Raw genomic sequence first — 23,797 nt, 5'->3', positions numbered from 1 at the left:
CCTTCTCTCTCCCCTCTGTTAAGCAAACAATCCTCTGTAAAGTCAACAGTCCCTGCATACACATCCTGTACCTGTCTGTGCCTGGCACCAGGTAGGGTGAGGCACTCCCCAACTTACCATGGCCGTGACTCTAGATCAGGATCAGAGTTCAGTCACCCAAGCAGAAGTTCCTCTGTGATAAAAGCAGAGGGGAAATTACCGTGATGAGAGATGTAGCATTAAAATCATTAAACAGGATAACTTGTAGTTTACACAAAGTTAAACAATTAGGAAATAGCATCCACTTTCATCAGAAGGCCAGCTGTTGATTAGCCAAAGATAGAAAGGTCAGGGTAATAATTAAAGACAAACTGCTCAAACAGGCAAATGTATCACTCCGACAAAATACTTCCCTACCTGCTCTTCTGTTTGGAGATAACACATTACAGAAGTGATTGCTATTGTTTGTTAGGATGAAGTATATTACTTGTACTCAAGCCATACCTGGATTCTGAACTGTAAGCTCTAGTGGAGAAGAGGTGTCTCCTTGGGAGAAAAGATAATCCAATTGCATTAGGGAGAAGTATCGCACTCCAACCCACACTCTGTGCGTGTGTGTATGTGTGTGTGCGTGTGTGTATGTGTGTGTGCGTGTGTGTGATGGCCAGTGGCCCAGCCAACATTAGGCTTGTCATTTCCAGATGACCCCTCCCTGCCGCTATCTTAGGACGTACAGGTGCTTCTTCCCTATACACTCAGCTTTGTGCTTGGTTCTCTTCAGCAAGGTCGCTCAGATCTTCACACATGTACTCAGTCATTCAAAAGGCAAGGAGGGCCTTGATTGTAGGCTACGAGTCCTGGCCTCATGATCGATAGGCAGGTCTCTGAGGGATAGGCCAACTGACTTCCTGATTCCATATCTGAGTCCTATGGGAGAGGTTTCTTTCCTAAGCATTTTGTTAGCTCCCTGATCCTCAAAAGAATCATCCTGGAACCATAAGCATGGGCATCATCTGGGAGCAGTCTCAGGCCCCCACTCCACACCTACTGCCAGAATCTGCATTTTAACAAAATTCTCCCAATACCTGTCTGCACAGTAGTTTGAAAAGCATTGGCCTAGATCGCCCTACCAAGCAGCACTTTTCAATTATTCCCTGAGAATAACTAAATCCTGCTTAACCCATTTTATTACCAATTGAGTCAGGTCTGTTCACCACTTCTTATCTTGCAGCTCTCCTGAGGCTCAGCACCATTCTTCCTTGTCTCCCATCACTCACTGCACACTTCCCTTATAGCTACATAGGGGCTCAATTCCTTCCTGAGGGGAATGCCAACTTCTTCTGGGGCACAGCCTGAGCAAAGGTGCAGAGGAGGGAATGAGCAGTGGCCTCAGGGACAATGAAGAGATGAGGCTGCTGGAGCAGAGGTCTCATTTGAGGGAAGGTTCAGAGATAAGGTTGGAAAAGCAGGTGGGGATTGATTAGGCAAGGCCTCCTATGCCCAGCTGAGGAGTCAGACTTGATCTGTAGGTAATGGTAAGTAAAATAGTGGAAAGGTTTTGGTTTTTGCAGAGAAATGATATAACAAAAGGCATGCTTCAGCAAGGCTCTATTCTACAGGGTAGACAGGAGTGAGAGGAAGGTCAGGAAATCTTGAGAAAGCACTAAGGAACAGACAGACAGAGTTAGAGGCCTGGGCAGGGTGTGGCACCTGGAACAGGATATATATGGAAAATATTTGGAAGAAATTCTGTACTGGATTTTGTGGCTCACAGTCTATATGAATTTATTCATTCAATTACCAAACTTTCATAAAGTATCTCTATATTCTAGGCACTATTCTAGTTGACAGAGATAATATAGCGAATAAGACAAAGAATGTGACTTCAAGGAGCTTTCAAGGAAAGACAGATGACAAACAAATAAATAGGATAATTTCAGATCAGTAAGATGAAAATACAACGGGACAATGCTATAGAACAGGGATCAGCAAACCACAGCTCATGGGCCAAATCTGGTTTTTGTATGGCCTACAGGTTAAGAATGGTTTTTACATTTTCAATGGTGGACAAAAAGTTAAAAGAATAATATTTCATGACACATGAACATAATATAAAATTCAAATCTCAGTGTTCATAAATACTTACTGGAGCGTGGTCACACCCATTTATTTACATATTATCTATGGCTGCTTTCAGGCTACAGTGAGGGTTTGTGACAGACTACATGGCTCATAGAGCTGAAGATATTTAATACCTGGCCCTTCACAGAAAAAGTTTGCTGAATCCTGGGTTGGAAGATGATGTGATCAGGTTACTGAGAAGGAGCTAGCCTGGACAGGGTGACCAGGGAAGTCATCTTCAAGAAGATGATACTTGAGCTAAGACCTGAATGAGGAGAAGAGGCTCACTATTCAAAGTGCTCGAGGAGAACTATTGCAGGCAGAAGAAACAGTTAATGCAAAGGCCCTGAGGCAGCAATGAAGTGACTGTGTTAGAGGAATGAGCAAAAGCATCATGAACAAGGACCAGAGTGGCATGAGATGGGGTTGAAGTAGAGACAAGACTATGTATAGGGGACAGGAAGGGGTATTTCTTGTCTGTCCAGAATGTGCCAGGGGAAGCTATGAGCAGGGCTCTTTGAAGCTTAGCCTCAAATTTGTCTGGAGGTCTTGTTTCATATCCTATGAATAATCAAAATGTGCCCATATTTCTCATTAAGTATAATTTATATGTGAGTTGGATTGAGCTTCTGCTAATCTGTGGACAACCTAGCAGACCCAGCTTTAAGAAGCAAGTGCCCTCCCTTTGTTTCTATGGGGTTTGGGAATTAAGGTAGTCCTCCCTTATCTGTGGTTTTGCTCAATCACAGTCCAGAGGTCATTCTCCTGCCATCATGTCAGTGGTAGCTTAATGCTACTTCACTGCCTACATCATCCACCTCACTTCATCTCATCACGTAGACACTTTATCATCTCACATCATCACAAGAAGAAGGGTAAGTACAGTACAACCAGATATTTTTCAAGGAAGATCACATTCATGTAACTTTTATTACAGTATATCAACATAATTGTTTTAATTTAATATTAGTTCTTGCTGTTAATCTCTTACTGTGCCTAATTTATAAGTTAAACTTTATCATAGGGTCTGTATGTATAGGAAAAACCAGCATATATAGGGATCCACACTACCTGTGGTTTTAGGCATCTACTGGGGTTCTTGGAATGTATCCCCCGTGGATAAGGGGGAACTATTGTAATCGCAGTGAGGAAGGGGGCAGGGAAGGGAAACACCTCCTCAAAACACCAGCCTTTAATATAAATACTTCCAGTCCTTCTGACCACAGCAAGAGGTGGAAAAAATGCTTGAGCAAAACCTTATGGAAATGCTGAGAGCCATTATTCAATGAGCTAGAAATAATTTACTAAAGGAAAAAAAAATGTATCATACTTGAAAACAGGGTACTTTTAGCCAGACAATCTATTTTGAAACTTGGACAGCACACAGCGTAAGTCCATTTACATAGAGACAGCTGTTGTATATTTATTATTCACTAGTACCAAACGAGTTTCTCAGTCGATTATAGAAATGAATGCAGAAAATGGTACCCCTTGATTCTGTCATTAGATATCAGAAAATACGTGTAAAGTGAACCCACACAAACGCTCACTAGCATGTCTGGCACCTGTGGGGTGTGAGTAACTCTCCGCAAGGATGGGCGGGGAGCAGAAAGGAGGGGAAGGAATCACTTAGGTTCCCCTGGTACAGAATAGTTGCGGGCCTCTTCCTAACAGCACAAAATGATCAGCTCCCAAAGAATGCCAGGCCCTTCTTCACCGAGCTCAACCTCTAAAAGTCCTCCCACATTTTCCTCCAGCCCACAGAGCCAAGGACCCTTTACAGGAACCCTTTCCTGCCTCAGCTTCCTTGATTCACTATTCAGTCTCTCTGAAGGCCAGCCTGCAAGTCCATAAACTGAATAATATCACCAGGTTCACAAGGACTCAGACTTAGTGTTGGGGTTTTAAAAGCTTCTTTGCTGCTCATAGGCGGGGCAAAATAATTGGTAACTGTGCTGCAGTTTTAGTAAAAAGGCAAACCCTGAGGTTTGGGGCATGGCTCAAATGATCTTCCACCTTGAGGACTCTTCAAGATGGAAAGATGAAGACTGAAGGGACCATATGTTAGTGATACCCGAAAAAAATCTAAGGGTCATGCACTATCTGGGTGGGAAACTGCAATTTCTTTACAATTATCTGAACTCTACAACTAGGGCTCATGATAGGGCCCCTGAAATTTTTAAGACATAGTTTTAGAGCAACTGAAAGAAAGCTGGGAACTAAACATAAGAGACCTATCCCCTGAGGGGCGTCTGGGTGGGTCAGTCGGTTAAACGTCTGATTCAGCTCAGGCTGGGATCTCAGGGCTCGTGAGTTTGAGCCCTGCATTGAGCTTTCTGCTCTCAGCACAGAGCCCACCTCAGAGTCTCTTCCCCTCTCTCTCTGCCCCTCCCCCGCACTCTCTCAAACACAGATAAACGTTAAAAGAACAATAAGGAAGAGACCTATCCCAAGAGCAGTTACGTAAGGGAACACTAATTCGTAAATGAGTTCAACTTACTTCAGGAAAGATTACAAAAATTTGCAGAAGTAATTTATGATGGGTTCCTAATGAAAAATTAGATATGTCGAGAACGGATCCATATAGTTTTCTGCTTGGAAGTACGAAAGGAAATTATTACACCATCCCACAAACTGCCCTATTGTATCAACTGCCAGATTCTTATGTCCTTACGGCAGATGCAGGTGCATGGAACAAGGATCTCTGATTTCATGTAATATTTCACTAGGCCGTTCATGGGGACAGCAGTGTGGTGGATTCCTCCCCGCTCACCCACAATTTGGAAAACAGGCAAATTAGTTTCCTGAGCATTAGACTAGCAAAATGAGCAAATAACCATCACAACAAAGATATGCAAATTTATTTCGATGAGAAAAAATGGCTCCTGCACTAAAGCCGGCTTGCTGAAAGTATTAGCCTTTTTAAACAAAGACTGTGTCCATAGGCAATGCAAATGCCACACAAAATCCTGAGAGGCTTGGGGCGCCTGGGTGGCTCAGTCGGTTAAATGTCCGACTTCGGCCCAGGTCATGATCTCGCAGTTCGTGAGTTTGAGCCCCGCGTCAGGCTCTGTGCTGACAGCTTGGAGCCTGGAGCCTGCTTCAGATTCTGTGTCTCCCTCTCTCTCTGCCCCTCCCCAGCTCATGCTCGAGTTCTGTCTCTGTCAAAAACAAATAAACTTAAAAAAAAAAACAAAACAAAACATAGAGTATTAAAAAAAAATTCTGAGAGGCTTACTCTGAAATATTCATCAAAGCCCTGTACTGAGGAAAGGGTGGCTTGGCCTTAGGAACCAATGGTCCAGAATCAGGTATCTCCCCCTGCTCTGTTACAGATCTAATACCCTTTGCTCTGATTCCGTGATTGCAAAGCAACCCCTGGACTAGAGTTTGGCTTCCCATGTGGACCTGTCTTCAAAGTACAGGGTATTTCTAAGTAACAATTACATTTCTCAATGTAATAAATAAATTATCAGCATGTGTGTGTCTGCATTTGACAGCATGTGTGTGGTGGGCCTGTAAATATGAACCTGCCCCTGAGAGTTGAACCCTTTCTTAGTGTGCTGATGAATGCAATTGCTCTGGTCTTGCTGGATGTGGCACAGTGATGAACTCACCCCAGTGCCGGATGCTCCCCTTGAGACCCCACCTTAACTTGGTGGCCTCCATTCAGATTCATGACATTGACCCAGGTCCCAGGACAGGCAACCAGAACGTCCATTATGAAGGGATTTGCTGTCCTTGTGGCACATTCTTACTGAATCCCTCTCTTCCCTGGAAGATCACATGCGAGTGAGTCACTCATCATTTTTCTATGGTACGTGGTTTCATTTTACATGCCACAGGATGACAAAATTAAACTTCTAGTCTGGGGATTTGTGAAGGGTGTGACTGGGCCCCGCCCGAGCACTAAGGGCTTTCAAAACTGTCCATGAAATAGGAAAATGAATGTAACCCTTTTCCCTTGGAACTTAGATCCTTCTAAAGTTAAAGGGAATCTTGTTGCCGTGATGGGGTTTGAGTCTGGAGAAATAAGAATTTTCAAACATTTAATCAAAAACAAAGTGTGTTAAGCTAAATGAAGGCAGGTGAATTTGGAAACCTGTCTGCTAAGCAATCTCGAGGAAGAATCTATTCCAACCCAGGACCTGGCAAATAACTTACTGACATCTTTTGTCCAAATTTTAGCCACTTATTCACAGCACTGTGGGGCACAATAATAGTAATTTCAATCCGCAAATGATTTTAAAACACATGTTTTACATTGAATTTAAAACATCCCCACTCCTCTACCATTTCCACATCATGCCAAAGTCTATTAAAGTTTTTTCTCTACTCCAACGATTCCTTTGTCCAAAAGGCAGGGGGAAGGAGGGAAGGTACATTTATTAATACTCCTTTACATTATCTTAATTAATCTACCCAGTAACTTTTGCAGTCATGATTTTTTTTTAATGTTTGTTTATTTTTGAGAGAGAGACAGAGTGCGAGCAGGAAAGGGGCAAAGAGAGAGGCAGACACAGAATCTGAAGCAGGGTCCAGGCTCTGAGCTGTCAGCACAGTGCCCGATGTGGGGCTCGAACTCTTGAACCAAGAGATCATGACCCGAGCCAAAGTTGGACGCTTAACCGACTGAGCCACCCAGGTGTCCCTGGAGTCACGATTATTATCTCCACTTTACAATCCAGCTGGATGACATAATAATGAAAGCTGCCTATGGTGAGTTCTATATTGTATTAAGAGATAAGATTAGAAAAATAAAAAGGCAGCTGAGATGGCCTAAGCGCTGGCTGGGAGACTGGCTGGGTCCTGTACTCTTAGTTCAATGCTTGCCTTGCTAAATGTCTCTGTACCTCACATAATACCTCAGTTTCCCCAGGCACAAGCTTCGAGTAGGGCACAATCAAAGCAAATTCTGATAAACTTTGTAAATGTGTAGCTCCCCTGCCTTGTTTCTCTGGGGAGTGTATTTAGCCTGCATAGTAAAAGGCTTCGGATTTTCCTAAGTGATTTTCTTCTTGTTATCTGAGCAACTCCCAGTCCCACCTGTGGACTGGACCTTTGGCATTCTCTCTGGCTGGTCTTTTGTTGGTGGCAGTGTTTTTTTGTTTTCTCTAACTCTTACGCCTTTTACTTGCAAACAAACTGTTTGAACTCCCCTGGTCTCGGGGCAGTGAACATAGCAACAAGAAGTTGATGTACTGACAATGCTGATTATTGCTCATAATCATGGGACTTACATGATAGTTTCACTGATGTTTCATGCACATTTGTCCATTCATTCGTTCAATAAACATTATTGGAATGCTTGCCCCATTCCAGAGACCATTTTAGGTGCTAAAAGGCATATCTTAATTTCCACCTATATACCCTGCAGGCAGAAAATATCCCCTATGCTCTGCCTATTCAAGAGTAGTCTATCATTTAAAAAGAAATCCTGGAGGCTGCTAGAGATAATTCCATTGAACTTGCTTCCCATTGCAGGGACTCTCTACAAAAGGTTCCTGAATGGTCACCTCCAGCCTTTAGTCATCCTTCTTCTGGTCATGGGGCTCACCTGCCACGGGGTGGGCTCTGCCACTGCGGGTGGCTCAGCACCAGGAAAGCTAGCCTTGAATTCCTTACTTTGTGAATTGGAGCTAAAGAGACTTTATTTGTAGATAAATATTTATTGACCACTTAGTTATATTGAGTCCCTATGTGCTTTTATCCAAATGGTATCATTTTGCTCTTTCACTGTCCAGTGAACTGGGCCTGATAATGTGAGTTCAGAAAAGTTAAGCATAGTGCCTAAGATCACTTAAGTAGTAGGTGGTACGAGTTGTTTTTTCACAGATCTGCCTGACTCTAGAGACCTTTATATTATACCATGCCAAACGCACACAGGTGTGCATGTGTATATAGGCAGGTGGCAATGCTAGAAGCTTTTAGAGTAACAATAGAATTAAAAACTTGAAATGTCACATTTTTGCTGAGCTAAGTGCTTTCTTGTTCTTTATATCTTTAACAAGCTGGATGCAAAACAAAACCAAACAAAACAAAGTAACAACAAAAATACTCCTCTCCTAGACTTATCTGGTGGAAACTAGCTACCCTTTGGCAGACAACCCCCAGTCCAAAGTGTTGTACAAGACTGTTGGCTATTTGGAGAGAAAGCACATTTCTAACCCATACGCCCCTGGCCCAGTTCACCCACCCAGCCTCTCTGGTGTGAGAATAACTCAACACGGCTCTGTGATAACATCTCTCAGAGCAGACACATGGTCAAAGTGGTGCCATCCCTAGGGAGAGACATAAGGATTCCAACCAGGCACCTTCTGTGTCCACCTTCCCCATCCCCCAGAGTCAGAGACTGATGCATCATGCTCTTAGAGTAGTCTGAATTGAGTATCGAAGCAGGTTAGAAATAATGACCCCATTTTGTTATGTGTATCCTAATGCCAGCAATATTTTTAAAATTTTTAATGTTTATTTAATTTTGAAAGAGACAGAGAGACAGAGCACAAGTGGGAGAGGGGCAGAGAGAGAGAGGGAGACACAGAATCTGAAGCAGGCTCCAGACTCCGGGCTGTCAGCACAGAGCCTGACATAGGATGCTCAACCGACTGAGCCACCCAGACCCCCCCTAATGCCAGCAATATTAAGACTATCCAGTACATACCAGTAGAGAGAAAAAAGGAATGCCAGAAATAGCTCTTCTGGCTTACGCTATGAACCAAAAACATTACAGGCTTTCATTTAAAGCCTAAGATGGGTTTGGCACAGCTATGACATGTTTTCTCAAGCCCTAGATGGCAGTTACTTATGCTATGTGCTATGGCAGTGACCCTCTAGACTCAAAACAAGTATTTTTTCGATCTTCCAGAGTTGATTCTCCCCTATTTCAGGTCAAAATGTCCACCAAACCACAGGTGAGAGAGTAATTTCAAGGTTGAGATATAAGTGCCCAAAGAAAGCAGGAGCAGAAATGGGAGGAAACACTTGCCTCCAGAAAGAGCTCATTCCTGACAGTGTAGGACTGTCAGCGTAGAGAAGACTTCAGAGAATGCCCAGCCCACTCCTTCAGTTTGCAGATGGGAAACAGCCCTGTCTACACGTAAGTGGTGGGTCTGGCCTCTGGGTAATGTGCACAGTAATAATGGGTTGGGTTCTCTCTTCTGACCTAAGGTGGGCAGCACGGGTGCCCCCGAGGATGGGAGAATCCATGCCATCCTTCTGACGAGAGACAGAACAGGAAGGTCCACACTGAGGGTGGTGTAGCCAGCCTCGTGGTCTAACTGCTAATTTTACATGATGGCCTTCAGACAGGCAGGAACTCTTCCTTCAAAGACCATGTCATATTTCCTCCATCGCAAAGTGTCTGCAGCCTGGAGCCCAACCACTTGGGTTTATAACTCTCCTAAACACACTCATAGCTATTTGACCTGGGGCAAGTTATTATTTCTCTGCACTTCAGTTTCCTCATTAGTAACATGCAATTATTTTTTTCATGTTTATTTTTGAGAGAGAGAGAGAGAGAGAGACAGAGACAGAGACACAGAATCTGAAGCAGGCTCCAGGCTCTGAGCTCAAATTCACGAACCATGAGATCATGACCTGAGCTGAAGTCGGAGGCTTAACTGACTGAGCCACCCAGGTGCCCAACATGGAATTAATAACAATAGTTACTTTATAGGGTTGTTGCAAAGATTAATCAAGTCATTACATCATATGAAATATTTAGAATGGTACACACATTATGTACTCAACAATGTTAGCTATTCTTTTTATTACTCTATTCTCTCCAAGTAACCTTTACTGCCACATCTACATATTCTAGCATTACCTGTATAGTGAGCTGTGTAAGGTATGGGTTACTAACTCTACCCTTATTAAAAACACCTGAGAGGTACAGAGTTCAGCTTTCACGTCTACCGACACGTCAAACCAGATTTCCCGCATGTTTCCTTTGGCCACCAAGTCTGTGTGTGTCTGTCCTCTGACAAGATCATGGTCCTCACAGCTGTCTGAATTCTAAGATGGCACCCCCCCTGGACTCTGCTCACCAGATTTCCATCCTGGGCCCTCACTTTCCAGGGGTTGGAGGTGATGAGGCAGAGGGCATACTAACTGTAGAGAAGCATGAGAGAGGGAAATTTAAGTGGGGATGGAAATGTTCCTTATCTCGACTGAGGCAATAGTACCCAGCTGTATGCATTCGTCAAAACTTACTGAATTCACCTCATACCTATTACGATGGCAACTATAAAAAACGCACACAGAGAAAAAAGTGTTGGTGAAGATGTGGAGAAATTGGGACACTTGCACACTATTGTAAGAATGTAAAACGGTACAGGGGTGCTTTGGTGGCTCAGTGAGTTGAGTGTCCGACTTCAGCTCTGGTCATGATCTTGCGGTTCATGGGTTCGAGCCCTGCACTGGGCTCAGTGCTGTCAGTGAGAAGCACACTTTGGATCCTCTGTTCCCCTCTCTCTCTGCCCCTCCCCTGCTCAGGCTCTCAAAAACTTAAAAAAAAAAAAAAAAAAAGAATGTGAAATGGTACAGCCACTGTGAAAATCAGTATGGCAGTTCCCCCCTCCCAAAATAAAAATAGAATAATTACCATAAGGTCCAGGAATTCCACTTCTGGGTATATATTCTACATATATATATATTCTTCTGGGTACATAGGTATTCAAAAGAACCGAAAAGCAGAACCTTGAAGAAATATTTGTATACCCATGTTCACAACAGCATTATTCACAGTAGCCAAAAGGTGGAACCACATGCAACCCATGTCTCAATTGACAGGTGGATGGATAAGCAAAATCTGGTACATATATACACAAAATGGAATATTATTCAGCCTTAAAGAGTAAGGAAATTTGGCATGTGCTACAACATTGATAAACCTTAAGGACATTGTGTTAAATGAAATAAGCCAGTAATAAAAGTCATAAATACTATATAATTCCACTTATTTTAGGTGCTTAGAGAAGTCAGATTCATAAGACAGAAAGTAGAATGGCAGTGTCAGGTGGTGAAAGAAGGAAGGAATAAGAAGTTATAGTCTAGCAGGTACAAAGTTTCAGTTTAACAAAATGAAGAGTTCTGTGATTAGACAGTGGTGATGGTTGTAAAACACTGTAAATATGCTTAATGCTACTGAACTATATACACTTAAAATGGTCAAGATGGCAAATTTTATCCTATGTCTATTTTACCAAAATTTTTAAAAATAATTTTTTAAAATGTGAACTCTTAAAAAAAAAAACACACCTCATTAGGGGCACCTGGGGGGCTCGGTTGGTTAAGCATCCAACTTCAGTGCAGGTCATGATCCCACGGTTCATGGGTTTGAGCTCCACATTGGGCTCTGTGCTGACGGCTCGGAGCCTGGAGCCCACTTCAGATTCTGTTTCCCTCTTTCTCTTCTCCTCCCCTGCTCATGCTCTCTCTCTTTCTCAAAAATAAATAAACATTAAAAAAAGTTAAAAAAAACTCACTAAACTAACCAGTTAAGACCTGTGCATTTTATTGTATGTAAATTATACCTCAATAAAATAATATACATCTATACAGCTTAGAGGCCAAGGTCTCAGCTTTGTATGCTGATAGTACCCTCTCAGGGCAAGCACGTTGCTCTTACCCTTCATTTAGCAATACCCACTTTTAAGGCAAAACCTCACTCTGTGGAACCTAAAATTCCATATAGCTTTTGAACAGCATCATGGGCAAAATCATGTCTCCTCAGGTATAACAATTATTTAAAGAGAAAATCTGTTCCTCGCGGTTAGGTTTTGCCAACAGGTTACATTATGTTTACTGACCCATTTTCAGAGTTATTTTGGAATCAGAGGACTTCAAGGAAAAGTGAATGGTCACTTTATTCCATGTTCCTTCTTCAGAAATACCAGAAATAAACTATTCCAGGCAAGTGAGAATCTGATGCAGAAACCGCAACTGGTCACAAGCTCCTGCACCGATCTCCAGTTCTGGTCTGTTCTAGCATCATGTTTTCATGTGTCCATCTGCACTTGGGTCACCCCGGCCTCTCCTTATGAATCATAGTTCAGGCTGCCATGTCCCAAGACCCAGATTCCAAGGTCTTGGTATTTTTTCTTGTGTCAGCAAGCATGAGTCTTAGAGATAAGGCAAGAGGAGGACCTCTTCAGAAAAAAGAACCCTGAATCTAGCATCTACTCTTTCTCTTATACTCCTTCCCAGAGAACTAAAATCCACTCCATCTTTCTTTACAAAAGCCTTGCGATGCAGGAAGGGAACAGACATCTGGATCTGAATGAGAAACTGAAGCACAGGAAAGAAGGAGTCAGTGAGAAACCAGACATGCAGCCAGCCTCTGTGTTGTCTGGCTGGTTTTATTTATTTGTAGGTAGGAAAACAAAGTACAATGCAGCCCAATCCTTTCCTTATCAACAACCACCACTTTTTGCCCAGGAGGGAAGAAAAACTCTCTTCCCAGATGAACAGAGAAAGCTTTGAGTTTTCCTTCGTAGATTTACAGCAGCTCAGCCTCCAAGATCTGGAAGTGAGCAGAGAATAAACACTGCTCTCTTAAATGTCACATTTTCTCCTGTCACCTCCCATGCCCTGAAAATATGCAAGTTTGTGGGCAGCTGACAGCCCCCTGGAGCAGCCACTCCCTCGGTGGGCCAGGGCGGGGTTCTATTTCCAAATCTTGCCAGAATTCAAGCTGACTCTGGCAGAAGAATACAAAAACAGAACTGTTCAAATTCTTCCACAGTGGATTCTGATTCACATAGGGAACTTGCTATTTCTGACGTAGCCTCTCCCAATTTTTCATTAAAAACCCGATGAAGGCATGGGGAGGCGCAGGAAGAAACTCCTGGCAAAACTGAAAAGCCTAGGACTGACATGAGATTATGTCAGAAGCCAAGAGGAATAGAAACTAATTTAAGACAGATGGAGAGTGTGTGTATGTGCATGTGTTTGTATGTGTGTGCATGATAGTGGGGAGATGGGTTACAACTCCCTATCAGCTCTGTCTGATAAGGGGATCCATCCAGAAAACCTCATCCCAGCCCACCAATCCGACTTGAGGAGTTGTGAGATGAGTCTGTTACTGACCCTGTTCACCTCCAAATGAGCAAAGAGGTGTTAGGTGGACACAGTCGTGGCAAAATGGATGCAGGAAAAGGTGACCAATGAGAAGAACCTTCGCACAAATGCATGCTGGGAAGTGTATATCTATCTATATCTATCTATATCTATATATGTAGATATAGATAGATATGTTTATTTATTTATTTACTTATTTATTTAGAGCATGTGGCAGCAAGGGAGGGGCACACAGAGAGAGAGAGAGAGGGAGAGAGAGAAAATCCTAAGCAGGTTCTGTGCTCAGTGCAGAGCCTGACTCAGGGCTCGATCATGACCTGAGCTGAAACCAAGAGCTGGACGCTTAACTGACCAAACCACCCAGGTGCCCCTGAAGCATATTTTATATATTTATATATTAAAATAGTACACGCACACACACACACACACATATAAACAAGGCTACAATCTTTATAATTATCTTTACAATTATCTTCTTTTGACCTATTTCTTATGATATCTGATATTTATGAAAATTTCCACTTGTCCTCCACATTTACAAGGGTATCCAAAGCCCAGCCAGCCATATGCTTGCTTGCTTTATTTATGTGTTTATAACATAATATTTGGGTGTAATATTAAACCTTATTATTGGTTTAACCTGCTTTTTTGTTGTTGTTAAGTAGGCTCCATGCCCAGCATGGAGCCCAACACAGGGCTTGAACTCACAACCCTGAGATCAAGACCTGAGCTGAGATCAAGAGTCAGACCCTTAACCAACTGAGCCACCCAGGTGCCCTTAACTTGCTTTTTAGATTAGTTATAGGAACACTGAATCTTTCTCTCTTTTTTCAACTCCTATCCCTCTTTGTGTATTATCTGTTGGCATTTTTCACCCAGTTTTAGCATCTTAGTTCTTTACTAACATTTATAGAAATTATTATTTATAGAAATTATTATAGAATTATTATAGAAATTATATTATAGAAATAATATTATTATTATTTATAGAAATTATTATTATTTATAGAAATTATTATAAAATTTAATATTTTATATCTAAATGTATTATTAAGTATTTTACCAATTTAACATCATTATCCTTTTAATTCAGTACAGCCAAAACTTGGAAGAAAATTTTCAATCTATCTAGCCATTTTTTTCCTTTGTACTCCTCCCCCTTATTACTTCAGTAGTTGGAAGGTCTCTTTTTTGGTGAAAGATTGGTAACTGTTGAGCTTGGTGATGAATAGATACATTTTACTATTCTCTCACTCTGGTATATGATGGAAAACGTCCATAATAAAAACTTTCTTTAAAAGTATCTCTTGGAGTGCCTGGGTGGCTCAGTCGGTTGGAGTCTGAGTCAGTTCATGAGTTCAAGCCCCGCATCGGGCTCTGTGTTGACAGCTCAGAACCTGGAGCCTGCTTCAGATTCTGTGTCTCCCCCTCTCTCTCTGTCCCTCCCCCACTCATGCTCTGTCTCTTTCTCTCTCTCAAAAATAAACATAAATAAATAAATAAAATTAAAATATAAATATTTATAGATAAGTTATATTTAAAATCACATCACTTTCTAATTACTTTACTACCTTTTATTATCATATATGTTCTTGTGATTACTTATATCTCTTTTGTCTGGAAACACAATATAATGGTGTACTACTACCTATTTCCAGTTCTAAATTCAGTGACGTAACATGGGTAACTTGAAATCAGTTATGTTGGCATTTATGCCAAAGAAATGGCCATAAATCAGGGTTTTCTTTCTTTGGAGGCCCACCTGTTCAGTTTATCAGCAAACTGCTGGCCTTACCATATCTTTCTGGTGGGGCAGGATTGGAATATGTTTGTAGGAATAACGCACCAGCTACTTGGGATCTTCCAGGGAAACTTTCTTAAATTGAATTCTAGCCCTTTCCAAACAGCCGTGGCTTTGAGTATTTTGGGGTGCATAGAAAAGAAGAGGTTGTGGCTAAGTTGAGTGGGTGAGAAACAAAATGAGTCATATAGTAAATGAGTTACTTTAACATCCTGGGCAGGAGTGCCCTCAATTGGAACATGAAAAGGGTGGAAGAAAAACTAGTAGAAATAAAATAAAGTGATTGTTCTAGCAATGGGAAAGAGATACTTTTATTCATTTTTTAAAAATGTCTATTTTTTGGGGGCGCCTGGGTGGCTCAGTCGGTTGGGCGACCGACTTCGGCTCAGGTCATGATCTCACACTCCGTGAGTTCGAGCCCCGCATCGGGCTCTGTGCTGACAGCTCAGAGCCTGGAGCCTGTTTCAGATTCTGTGTCTCCCTCTCTCTCTGACCCTCCCCCGTTCATGCTCTGTCTCTCTATGTCTCAAAAATAAATTAAAAAAAATAAAAATAAAAATGTTTATTTTTTTATATTGGAGAGAGAGGTGAGGGGGTGGACAGAGGATCCAAAGCAGGCTCTGTGCTGACGGCAGGAAGCCTGTTGTGAGGCTCGAACTCATGAACCACGAGACCATGACCTGAGCTGAAGTTGGATGCTTAACTGACTGACCCACCCAGGCGCCCCGGGAAAGAGATACTTTAAAAAAATTTTTTTAACATTTATTTGTTTATTTTTGGGAGCGAGACAGAACATGAGCAGGGGAGGGGCAGAGAGAGAGGTGGGACACAGATTCTGAAGCAGGCTCCAAGCTGTCAGCACAGAGCCTGACGCAGGGCTCAAACTCACAGACGGCTAGATCATGACCTGAGCCAAAGTCAGATGTTTAACGGACTTAGCCACCCAGGCGCCCCTAATGTAATTTATTTACTCCTAAATTCATATAATTGAATTTTAAATAGTGACTATATTTAACCATCAGATCACAAACCCCTGACAATTTAACAATCACTTCTAATAGACTAATACAAGGACCTTCCAGCAGACCACTGGGAGACAGTAACGAAAGCAAGATATTTTTTTAAATTGTGGTAAAATATACATAACAACACTTACCATTTTAGCCATCATTCTACTTCTTGTCTCTGGATTTGGCTACTAGGTATCTCATATGTGGAACCATATCATATTCCACTGCTGTGTCTCGAGTATTTCACAACCATGTCTGGCCTGGAGGGAGGGCATGTGGGTGTCACTCCACCCTCTCACTTCCAAGGAATAAGCCTCCCACAGATTCACCAAACCACAGAAAATCTGGGGAATCCAGTCTGTCCAAATCACAGCCTCAGTGGGGAGACCCCAGGGCAGCTATAATAGGGAGCTCAAGAGAACCTGGAAAGAATAGAATGTTCCACGTGCACAATTACAATCTCATTATGTTATCTTTTCAATAAATACCAGACCAGTATTTCAATCTAACAGAAGTTCATATAACTCAGCGTTTATGAAAGTGTGGTTTCCAGACCAATGTTACCATAAGCTGGGAACTTGTTAAAAGTGCACGTTCTTGGACTCAATACCACACCTACAGAATCTACAACTCTGAGGGCAGGGCCCAGCAATATGGTTTTTAAGAAGCCCGCCAGGTGATTCTGACGCATTCTCAAACTTGAGAACTATTGCCCTACAGTAATGATTCTAGATTCCAACTACTGATGCTCAGAAAGGTCCTCAAAATGCTTCATGGTCATTCCTAAGTATAGATTCCCATTCATGATCATACATCAAGCATAAGGGAATGGGGGTAAAAACAGGAAAAATTATAGCAATGAGGGAAAAGTCATAAAGTAACATTTTTTTAATGCTTACTTATTTCTGGGAGATAGAAAAAGAGAGAGCACGTATGAGCAGGGGGAGGGCCAGAGAGGGAGACAGAGGCTCCGAAGCAGGCTCTGTGCCAACAGCAGAGAGCCCCATGCAGGGACTAGAACTCACAAACCATGAGATCATTACCTGAGCCCAAGTCGGACACTTAACTGACTGAGCCACCCAGGCACCCAACATTAACATTTTTTTCAAATATCTGCATAAATATGACTCAGGAAATGTATTCGACCAAGATTATTTAAATAGTAGAGTTCTCAAAAACATTCACTGCAAATATGTATTACTCCTGGCAGACCCGATCTGTTATTTTATGATATCTGTGAAACTCCGAATTCAATTCTCTTCCCACATGCTGGCAGAGGCTGTAATGGAGCTCATTCTGTGCTGGACATAGCAGGCTGGGAATCCAGAACAAGGGCCAAATTCCAGTCTCTGCTCTGCCCTCCAGATTTAACCTCACCTAAGACGGCTACTCTATTCTGGCATAAAATTTTGACATAGTAGTGACTATTGTGCAGGATTTCTGAAAGGATTAGTAATAATGTCAATCCCCATCGTACCTTCTTTCCTCATTAGAGAACTTTCATGGGTTTAGTGGTTGGGCTTGGAAAACCAGGAAAGAAATAATGATTGGTCTAAGGCAACCCCATTCCAACGGCAACAAACAGTTTTCAAGTGGCTGCGTGACCCACTCTGACCGATGAGAAATAAGAACAAACCTACCAAGAGGCTTGGAGAAAGATTTCCCCCCCAGGCTAAAAAGACAAAGTTAGCCTGCCACCTTTCTCCTTTCTTCTGGCCTTGGATGATGTCGCGACACCGCATCTGTAGCTATGGCTTCAAAAGGATCCTAATTATAATACACACTGTAAAGCACCAAACATGATCTCTAGGAAAAAATTCTTTAATTTTAGCGAGCACAAAAATCACCTGGGGAGTGTTCAGAAATACAGATTTGGGAGCTGCTGTATTCTAGAGCTTGAGTCAGTAAATCTTGGGTGGGGCCCAAAGCCCTTATTGAATCTAGTTACAATAAGCACCTCTGGTTACTCCCCTCAAATCCTGTTCCAGGCCCTGCTTCTCACAGAGGTGGTCCCTTGTGTGAGACCCCAGTTCCAAAACTGCCGCTCACCATGCATGCAGGCACTCATAGTCCTTACATAAATACTGATTTTGCCCCATCAGGTCCAGGCATTGTGACAGAAACAGAGACAGAGGAGACAGTATCTTGCTGTCAAGGAGCATGTATGAGAAATAAACCGATACGTGGCCAATTCAAAGACAGAGCGGCATGTGGTAACTTATCAGAGTTGCATGGTGGGAGAAGACAAAGCTCCCCACCCCAACCCTGCCCCCTCCCCAGTCAAATGCTCTCATGTGACTTACGCTTCCAAGGACAGATAGGATTCCAATGACAAAAGAGTTTTGCAGGCAGAGAGAGAATAGTAAAAATGAAGCTTCAGCTATGCTTTGGAAAATATTTCATTCAGGGTGGGGCTGGAGCTTTAGACCATGGAGAGAGTGGTGGGAGACAAAGGCCGGAGAGAGAATTTTCACAAATGGTTCGTTTTGTGAGCTTGGAGGCTGGACTAAATTTTCCAGGCCATGGGAAATCATACACTCACTCAGCACACACAGTAATACACACTATATGCTAGGCCAGGAGATGGAGGTTGTACAGTTCCTGCCCTCAGAGGAGCTCAGAGCTGAGGGGTCGGCACAGGCCTAGAATAGGACACAATAAGGTGTGACCGTTCCTGTGATAGGAGAATCATAGAGAGACAGGAGCATGCATACTGGAGAGGCCCTTCACCCAGATTAAATCTGCTATCGGCACAGAGCCTGCTTCAGATCCTCTGTCCCCATCTTCTCTCTGCCTCTCCCTCTCCCTGTCACGGTGCCCCTCCCCGTCCCCTGCTGGCATACTCTCTCAAAAATAAACATTTAAAACATAAAAAATAAAAAGATAACTGTACTAAGCAATAGAACAGATGTGAAAGAAAATAGGGATCTACAGTCCAGGACAGAAGTTCTAACTATGGAATCCTTGGACCTTCTAGGACCTGTCCCCCAACACTGATTGGTCCCAGCTCCCGCAGGCCTACAGAATGACCTTAATTTCTGAGCGCCCTCTCACTCTTCCATCTGGGATCAGCTCCGATCAATATGCCACACCTCCAGTGAATAATGGTCTTGCTTTGTCATCCTCAAGCCTGTACATAAACTTTTCTTCTCCTACCCACCTCCAGGAAGCCTTCTCTGACCACCCACGATGGATGGAGTTAGGTAGACCTCCTCTATTGTTCCACGGCAGTCTGTGCATAGTGTATCAAATCATTTATCACGCAGTCCTAGGAGTTTTGAATTATTGATTTGCTTATTTATCTCCCTAAGGATGGAGTCTGTGTGCTGTATCTTTGAATCTCTAGTGCCTGTCACATTATATAATAAATAAGTGAAACTTTATCCATGTGGCAGGGGCTGCCGACAGCCTGACTAGCACCTAACGACCCTTCCCCAAAGTGCTGACCTATCTCTCCTACCTTTAAATGCTGCCCCAAGTGTTGCTACCACATGGATGGGCCTATGGAACCAAGAGCAGCACACTGTCTTGGTCCGCGCCTGTCACACTCCTCACACATCTATCACATGGGACCCCCTGGATACTTACAAGGTTAGGATCGAGTTCATCATGGACAAGTGGTATGGACACAGGCTCTCTTCCCCTCTACCTCTTCCCCTCTGAAAGGGTCCAGCCCCACAGTCATCTTAATGTCCCAGCCCTGCCTATTCAGGCTGATTCCCCATTCTTAATCCATTATATGGTATAAAAGAGTGATAGAGCACAAAATTTTGAATCAGACTGCTATATTCAAATCTTGATTCTACCGCTTGCTAGTAGGTGGCCTCCAGCAAATTGCTCAACCCCTTTGTGCCTCAGTTTCCTCACTTATAGAATGGGGCAATAATGGTAGCACCCCCATAATATGGATGAAAATTTAATAAATAACATGCCAGTTGTTTGGCACAGGGTCAGGCTCATAGGAAACACTGGTGAATATTACCTGTTAATATCTGTGACACGGAGGCTCTGACATGCAGAGGCAGAGCCCTCATTGACTAAGACACATCTGGCTGAAGACGAGATCCAGGCTCTGGAGCCAAGGCCGGGCCCCTCAGTGCCAAGGTCTGATATCACTGCTAGGACTTCGACCTAGGGCCCTGCAAGCTGGTCTATCTAGTCCACAAGCTGGGACATATTCCATCTACCTCCTCTCTCTGCTTCTGCAGCTAAACACACATGGAACTGATCAGACCATTTAAATCAGAGCTTTCTCCACCATGCAGTTCAAGGCACCTTACATTCCTTTTGGAACTAGCTGGAGTGAAGTCAAATAAGTAATTAATCCAACTGAAATGTATGACAAGAATGAGCAATTGCTATTACATCTCATTGGAAAATGAAGCATAATTGCATGTTAGCTCTTTGTATACAAATAAGAAAGTATATGATCATGTATTAATTTTGAGGTTGGAAAAATTTGATAATATACTTTTTTTTTTTTTTAGAGAGCGAGCACAGGAGCTGGGGAGAGGGTCAGAGGGAGAGGAGAGAGGGGCAGAGGAGAGAGATAACCTTAAGCAAGTTTCATGCTCAGCACAGAGCTTAACGCAGGGCTTGATCCCACGACCCTGGGATCATAACCTGAGCCAAAACCAAGAGTCAGACGCTCAGCTAACTAAGTCACCCGGCCCACCTACTTTTCATTTCTACTTCATTCTCCCTCTTCACAAACAATGTTAAATGGGTAGATGATAGCTGTAACTCTCTATTTTAAAAAAATATGATAAAAATTCAAATAATATATAAAGGTATAAAGTGGTAAATCTGGATGAACTTTAACCCGTACCTAGTTATAGCAACCACTGTTATAGTGCATACTATTGGAAATATTTAATGCATTAACAAGCATATAGACTACAAATAGCTTCCATCATTCTTACAAAAGAAACAGCATACAATGCACACCTGTATTTTGCTTTTTAAAAAATGTATCTTCAATATCAATCTGTATCTGTTCCTATCAACCTGCATCACTTTTTTTTTTTTGAGAGAGAGAGACCACAAGCAGGGAGAGGGGCAGAGAGAGAGAGAGAAAGAAAAAGAGAGGGGGGGAGGGGCAGAGAGAGTGGGGGAGGGAGAGGGAGAGAGAGAGAGAGAGAGGGAGAGAGGGAGAGAGGGAGAGAGAGAGAGAGAGAGAGAGAGACAGAACCCCAAGCAGGCTCCACACTGCTAGGGCAGAGGCCAATGTAGGGCTCGAGCTCACAAACTGCGAGATCATGACCTGAGCCAAAATCAAGAGATGGATGCTTAACCAACTGAGCCACCCAGGAGCCCCTCAACCTGCATCACTTTTTAATAGCTGCATGGTATTGCACTGAATGGATGTTCCATAATTTAACCAGCCCCTTGGTGATAGATATTTAGTTCATTTCCACTCTTTTGCTGCTACAAACAAGGCTGCAGTATATATATCCTTATACACATGCCTCTACATACATATCCAAGTATACCTTTATGATAAATTCAGAATTCAAATTGCAAGAACAAAGGCAAAACCATTTTTTAAATTTTGACAAACTGACAACTTTTAGGGCAATTCTGAACAGTATACCTACATAACTGCTATGTATCCATGACTGAGTTTAGACAGATGTCTATAAACCCCTTGAAATTGTATGAACAATGTCAAATATGTGTTTCTTTTTCTCAAGAGAACTTCATGGCTTTAATCAGATTCTCAAAGTGGTCCTAACTAACAAGGATAAGAATTACTGAGTCAAGAGATTCTTGTATAGCACCAAAAAGCATCAATAGCAGAAGTTAAAGCTAGGCAGGACCCAGAAACTTTCTGAGCCCCCTGGAGAGGAGAGGGAAGATGCTGGGGACTGATTATACCAACAGGCTTGTATCTAGTAAGGACTTCCTCCAGGGGAGATGACTCAATTACACATAAATTAGGAGAACTTGTTCCCACTCACAAACCAGTCCTTCTATGTTAGCTTCCGGTAATAATTTAATGTTACCTCTTAGGAGGAGTGAGGTGAGTGCCTCATCCCAGGAATGAATCCACAGTGACTGGGTAGGGAGGTCTTTCTATTGACCTGACAAAGGGCACTCCCCAGGCCTCCTGCTCTAAGTCAGCCTGCTTATGCTGTGTTATATCTACGTCTTAAAGGGGAAGGGGGAAGTAGGGTGGATGAAGGCGTTTTCCAAAGCAATTTACAGTCTGGCCTATAGCTGCAATTCTCCCCTCTTGCTGTTATGGTTCATTCTAGTGCAAACATTCACTTGGGTTCTTATGCCTAGCAAAACAGACCAAGAAGCAGTATGGCAATTTACTGACCTCAAGTATCTTGAACACTTAAAAAGAATTCTTCCAAAGTGGTGCTTCAGGTTCCCATAGCAAAAGCTCTTAGTCCAATTCAAACACTGAACACTGACATGTCACTCCTAATTTCAAAATAAGCCAGGTGGGGGCGCCTGGGTGGCTCAGTCGGTTGAGCGTCCGACCTCGGCTCTGGTCAAGATCTCACGGTCCGTGAGTTCGAGCCCCGTGCCCAGCTCTGGGCTGACAGCTCAGAGCCTGGAGCCTACTTGGGATTCTGTGTCTCCCTCTCTCTCTGCCCCTCCCCCACTTGTGCTCTGTCTCAAAAATAAACAAACATTAAACAAAAATTTTTTTAAACAAGCAACGGGCCTTAGAAATCCTAAATTATTACGGGAAATAATCTTAATATAGTAATCCATCTCAGTTTCAATTAAGCTTAAAAACAAGCAGACAAAACCCCTTTAGTTTAGACCCTTTATTTGGTCTAGGGGTGTCAAGCACTGGAAAACTATGGGGTGAATTTGATGTAATAGGTATAATAAAGAGCTGTCCTTGAGAATGGGGACAATTCCAGCTTTTACCACATTATTAGAGTTTACAGCACAATGACAGGCTAAGTTCCCCGAAGTCCTGTGCTTCTGTTAATGCTTTACTCAATTTATCAGGCATGCACATTCATTTAAGTGTTTCCAAAGCTTAGTTTCTCAAAACAAGGTCCAAGAAACACCTGAATCACAATCATCCAAGGAACCTGTTAAATATGCATTTTCCTGGACCCAACCCTGTTACACTGGATCAGAATTGTGGGGAGTGGGGCAAGAATCTGTATGCTATGCAAGCTCCCCGAGGGATTCTGAGGTACCCTGAAGTGAAAAATATGGCTTTAGAGGTCATATTAGTTTAACCTACTGCCCTTCACAGCCCCATCCAAAAGGGGCTACCAGGCCCCTGCCTAGACACTTCTGCTGAGAAAGCTCTCCGTCTCCAAGTCCACCCAGCCTAGGGGTTTCAAAGGCCACAACTTAAATTCAACAGAACCTACCATCCAACCCAGCTCTGCCCAACGCCACAATGAGTGAGTTTATTCTCTCATCTGCAGGCCAAGCCCCTCAAGAATGTAGGGGCATTATTAATACGTGTCTCCACGCCCCCCCTCATCTGTAACACAAGGTTACTAACCCTACCTCAGGTGGAAATGAAGATTAAATTATTAACCAAGCATGACTGTTATTCAAAGTCCCTCCAGGGAAGACATCACAGTGCCTATCAAATTGCCGCCATTGTAGCCCTAACTGCAGTGAAAATAAACCCTCAAGAAAAAAAAAGAAAAAAGAAAAGAAACCCTCAAGGGCTAGTTTGGGCCAAAGCACAGCCCAAAGCCCAAGCAGAAGAATTTTTTTAAAGTTTCCTGTTTTATATTTAAAAAGTATACAAATTCTGAATTCTACTCCAAAATATATGATTGTTTTAGCATAAAAACTATTTTAACCTCAAATG

At 42.7% G+C, this 23,797-nt stretch overlaps 1 protein-coding gene across 3 annotated transcripts in view; it reads right to left on the bottom strand.

Annotated features, from left to right (window-relative positions):
• Positions 1-23,797, bottom strand: part of ANXA4 (annexin A4) — a 159,285-nt gene that overhangs the window by 35,622 nt on the left and 99,866 nt on the right. For all 3 annotated transcript variants that reach the window (XM_053200721.1, XM_027072294.2, XM_027072293.2), the window contains one exon: positions 118-172. In XM_053200721.1, the coding sequence (XP_053056696.1) occupies positions 118-120 (3 nt within the window). In that variant the 5' untranslated portion in view covers positions 121-172. The remainder of the gene's footprint in view (positions 1-117; positions 173-23,797) is intronic.

This window comes from Acinonyx jubatus, chromosome A3, assembly GCF_027475565.1.
Source record: "Acinonyx jubatus isolate Ajub_Pintada_27869175 chromosome A3, VMU_Ajub_asm_v1.0, whole genome shotgun sequence".
Taxonomy (NCBI): Eukaryota; Metazoa; Chordata; class Mammalia; order Carnivora; family Felidae; genus Acinonyx; species Acinonyx jubatus.
The sequence above is the reverse complement of the archived record's forward strand: the minus strand, read 5'-3'. Positions and strand labels throughout refer to the sequence as shown.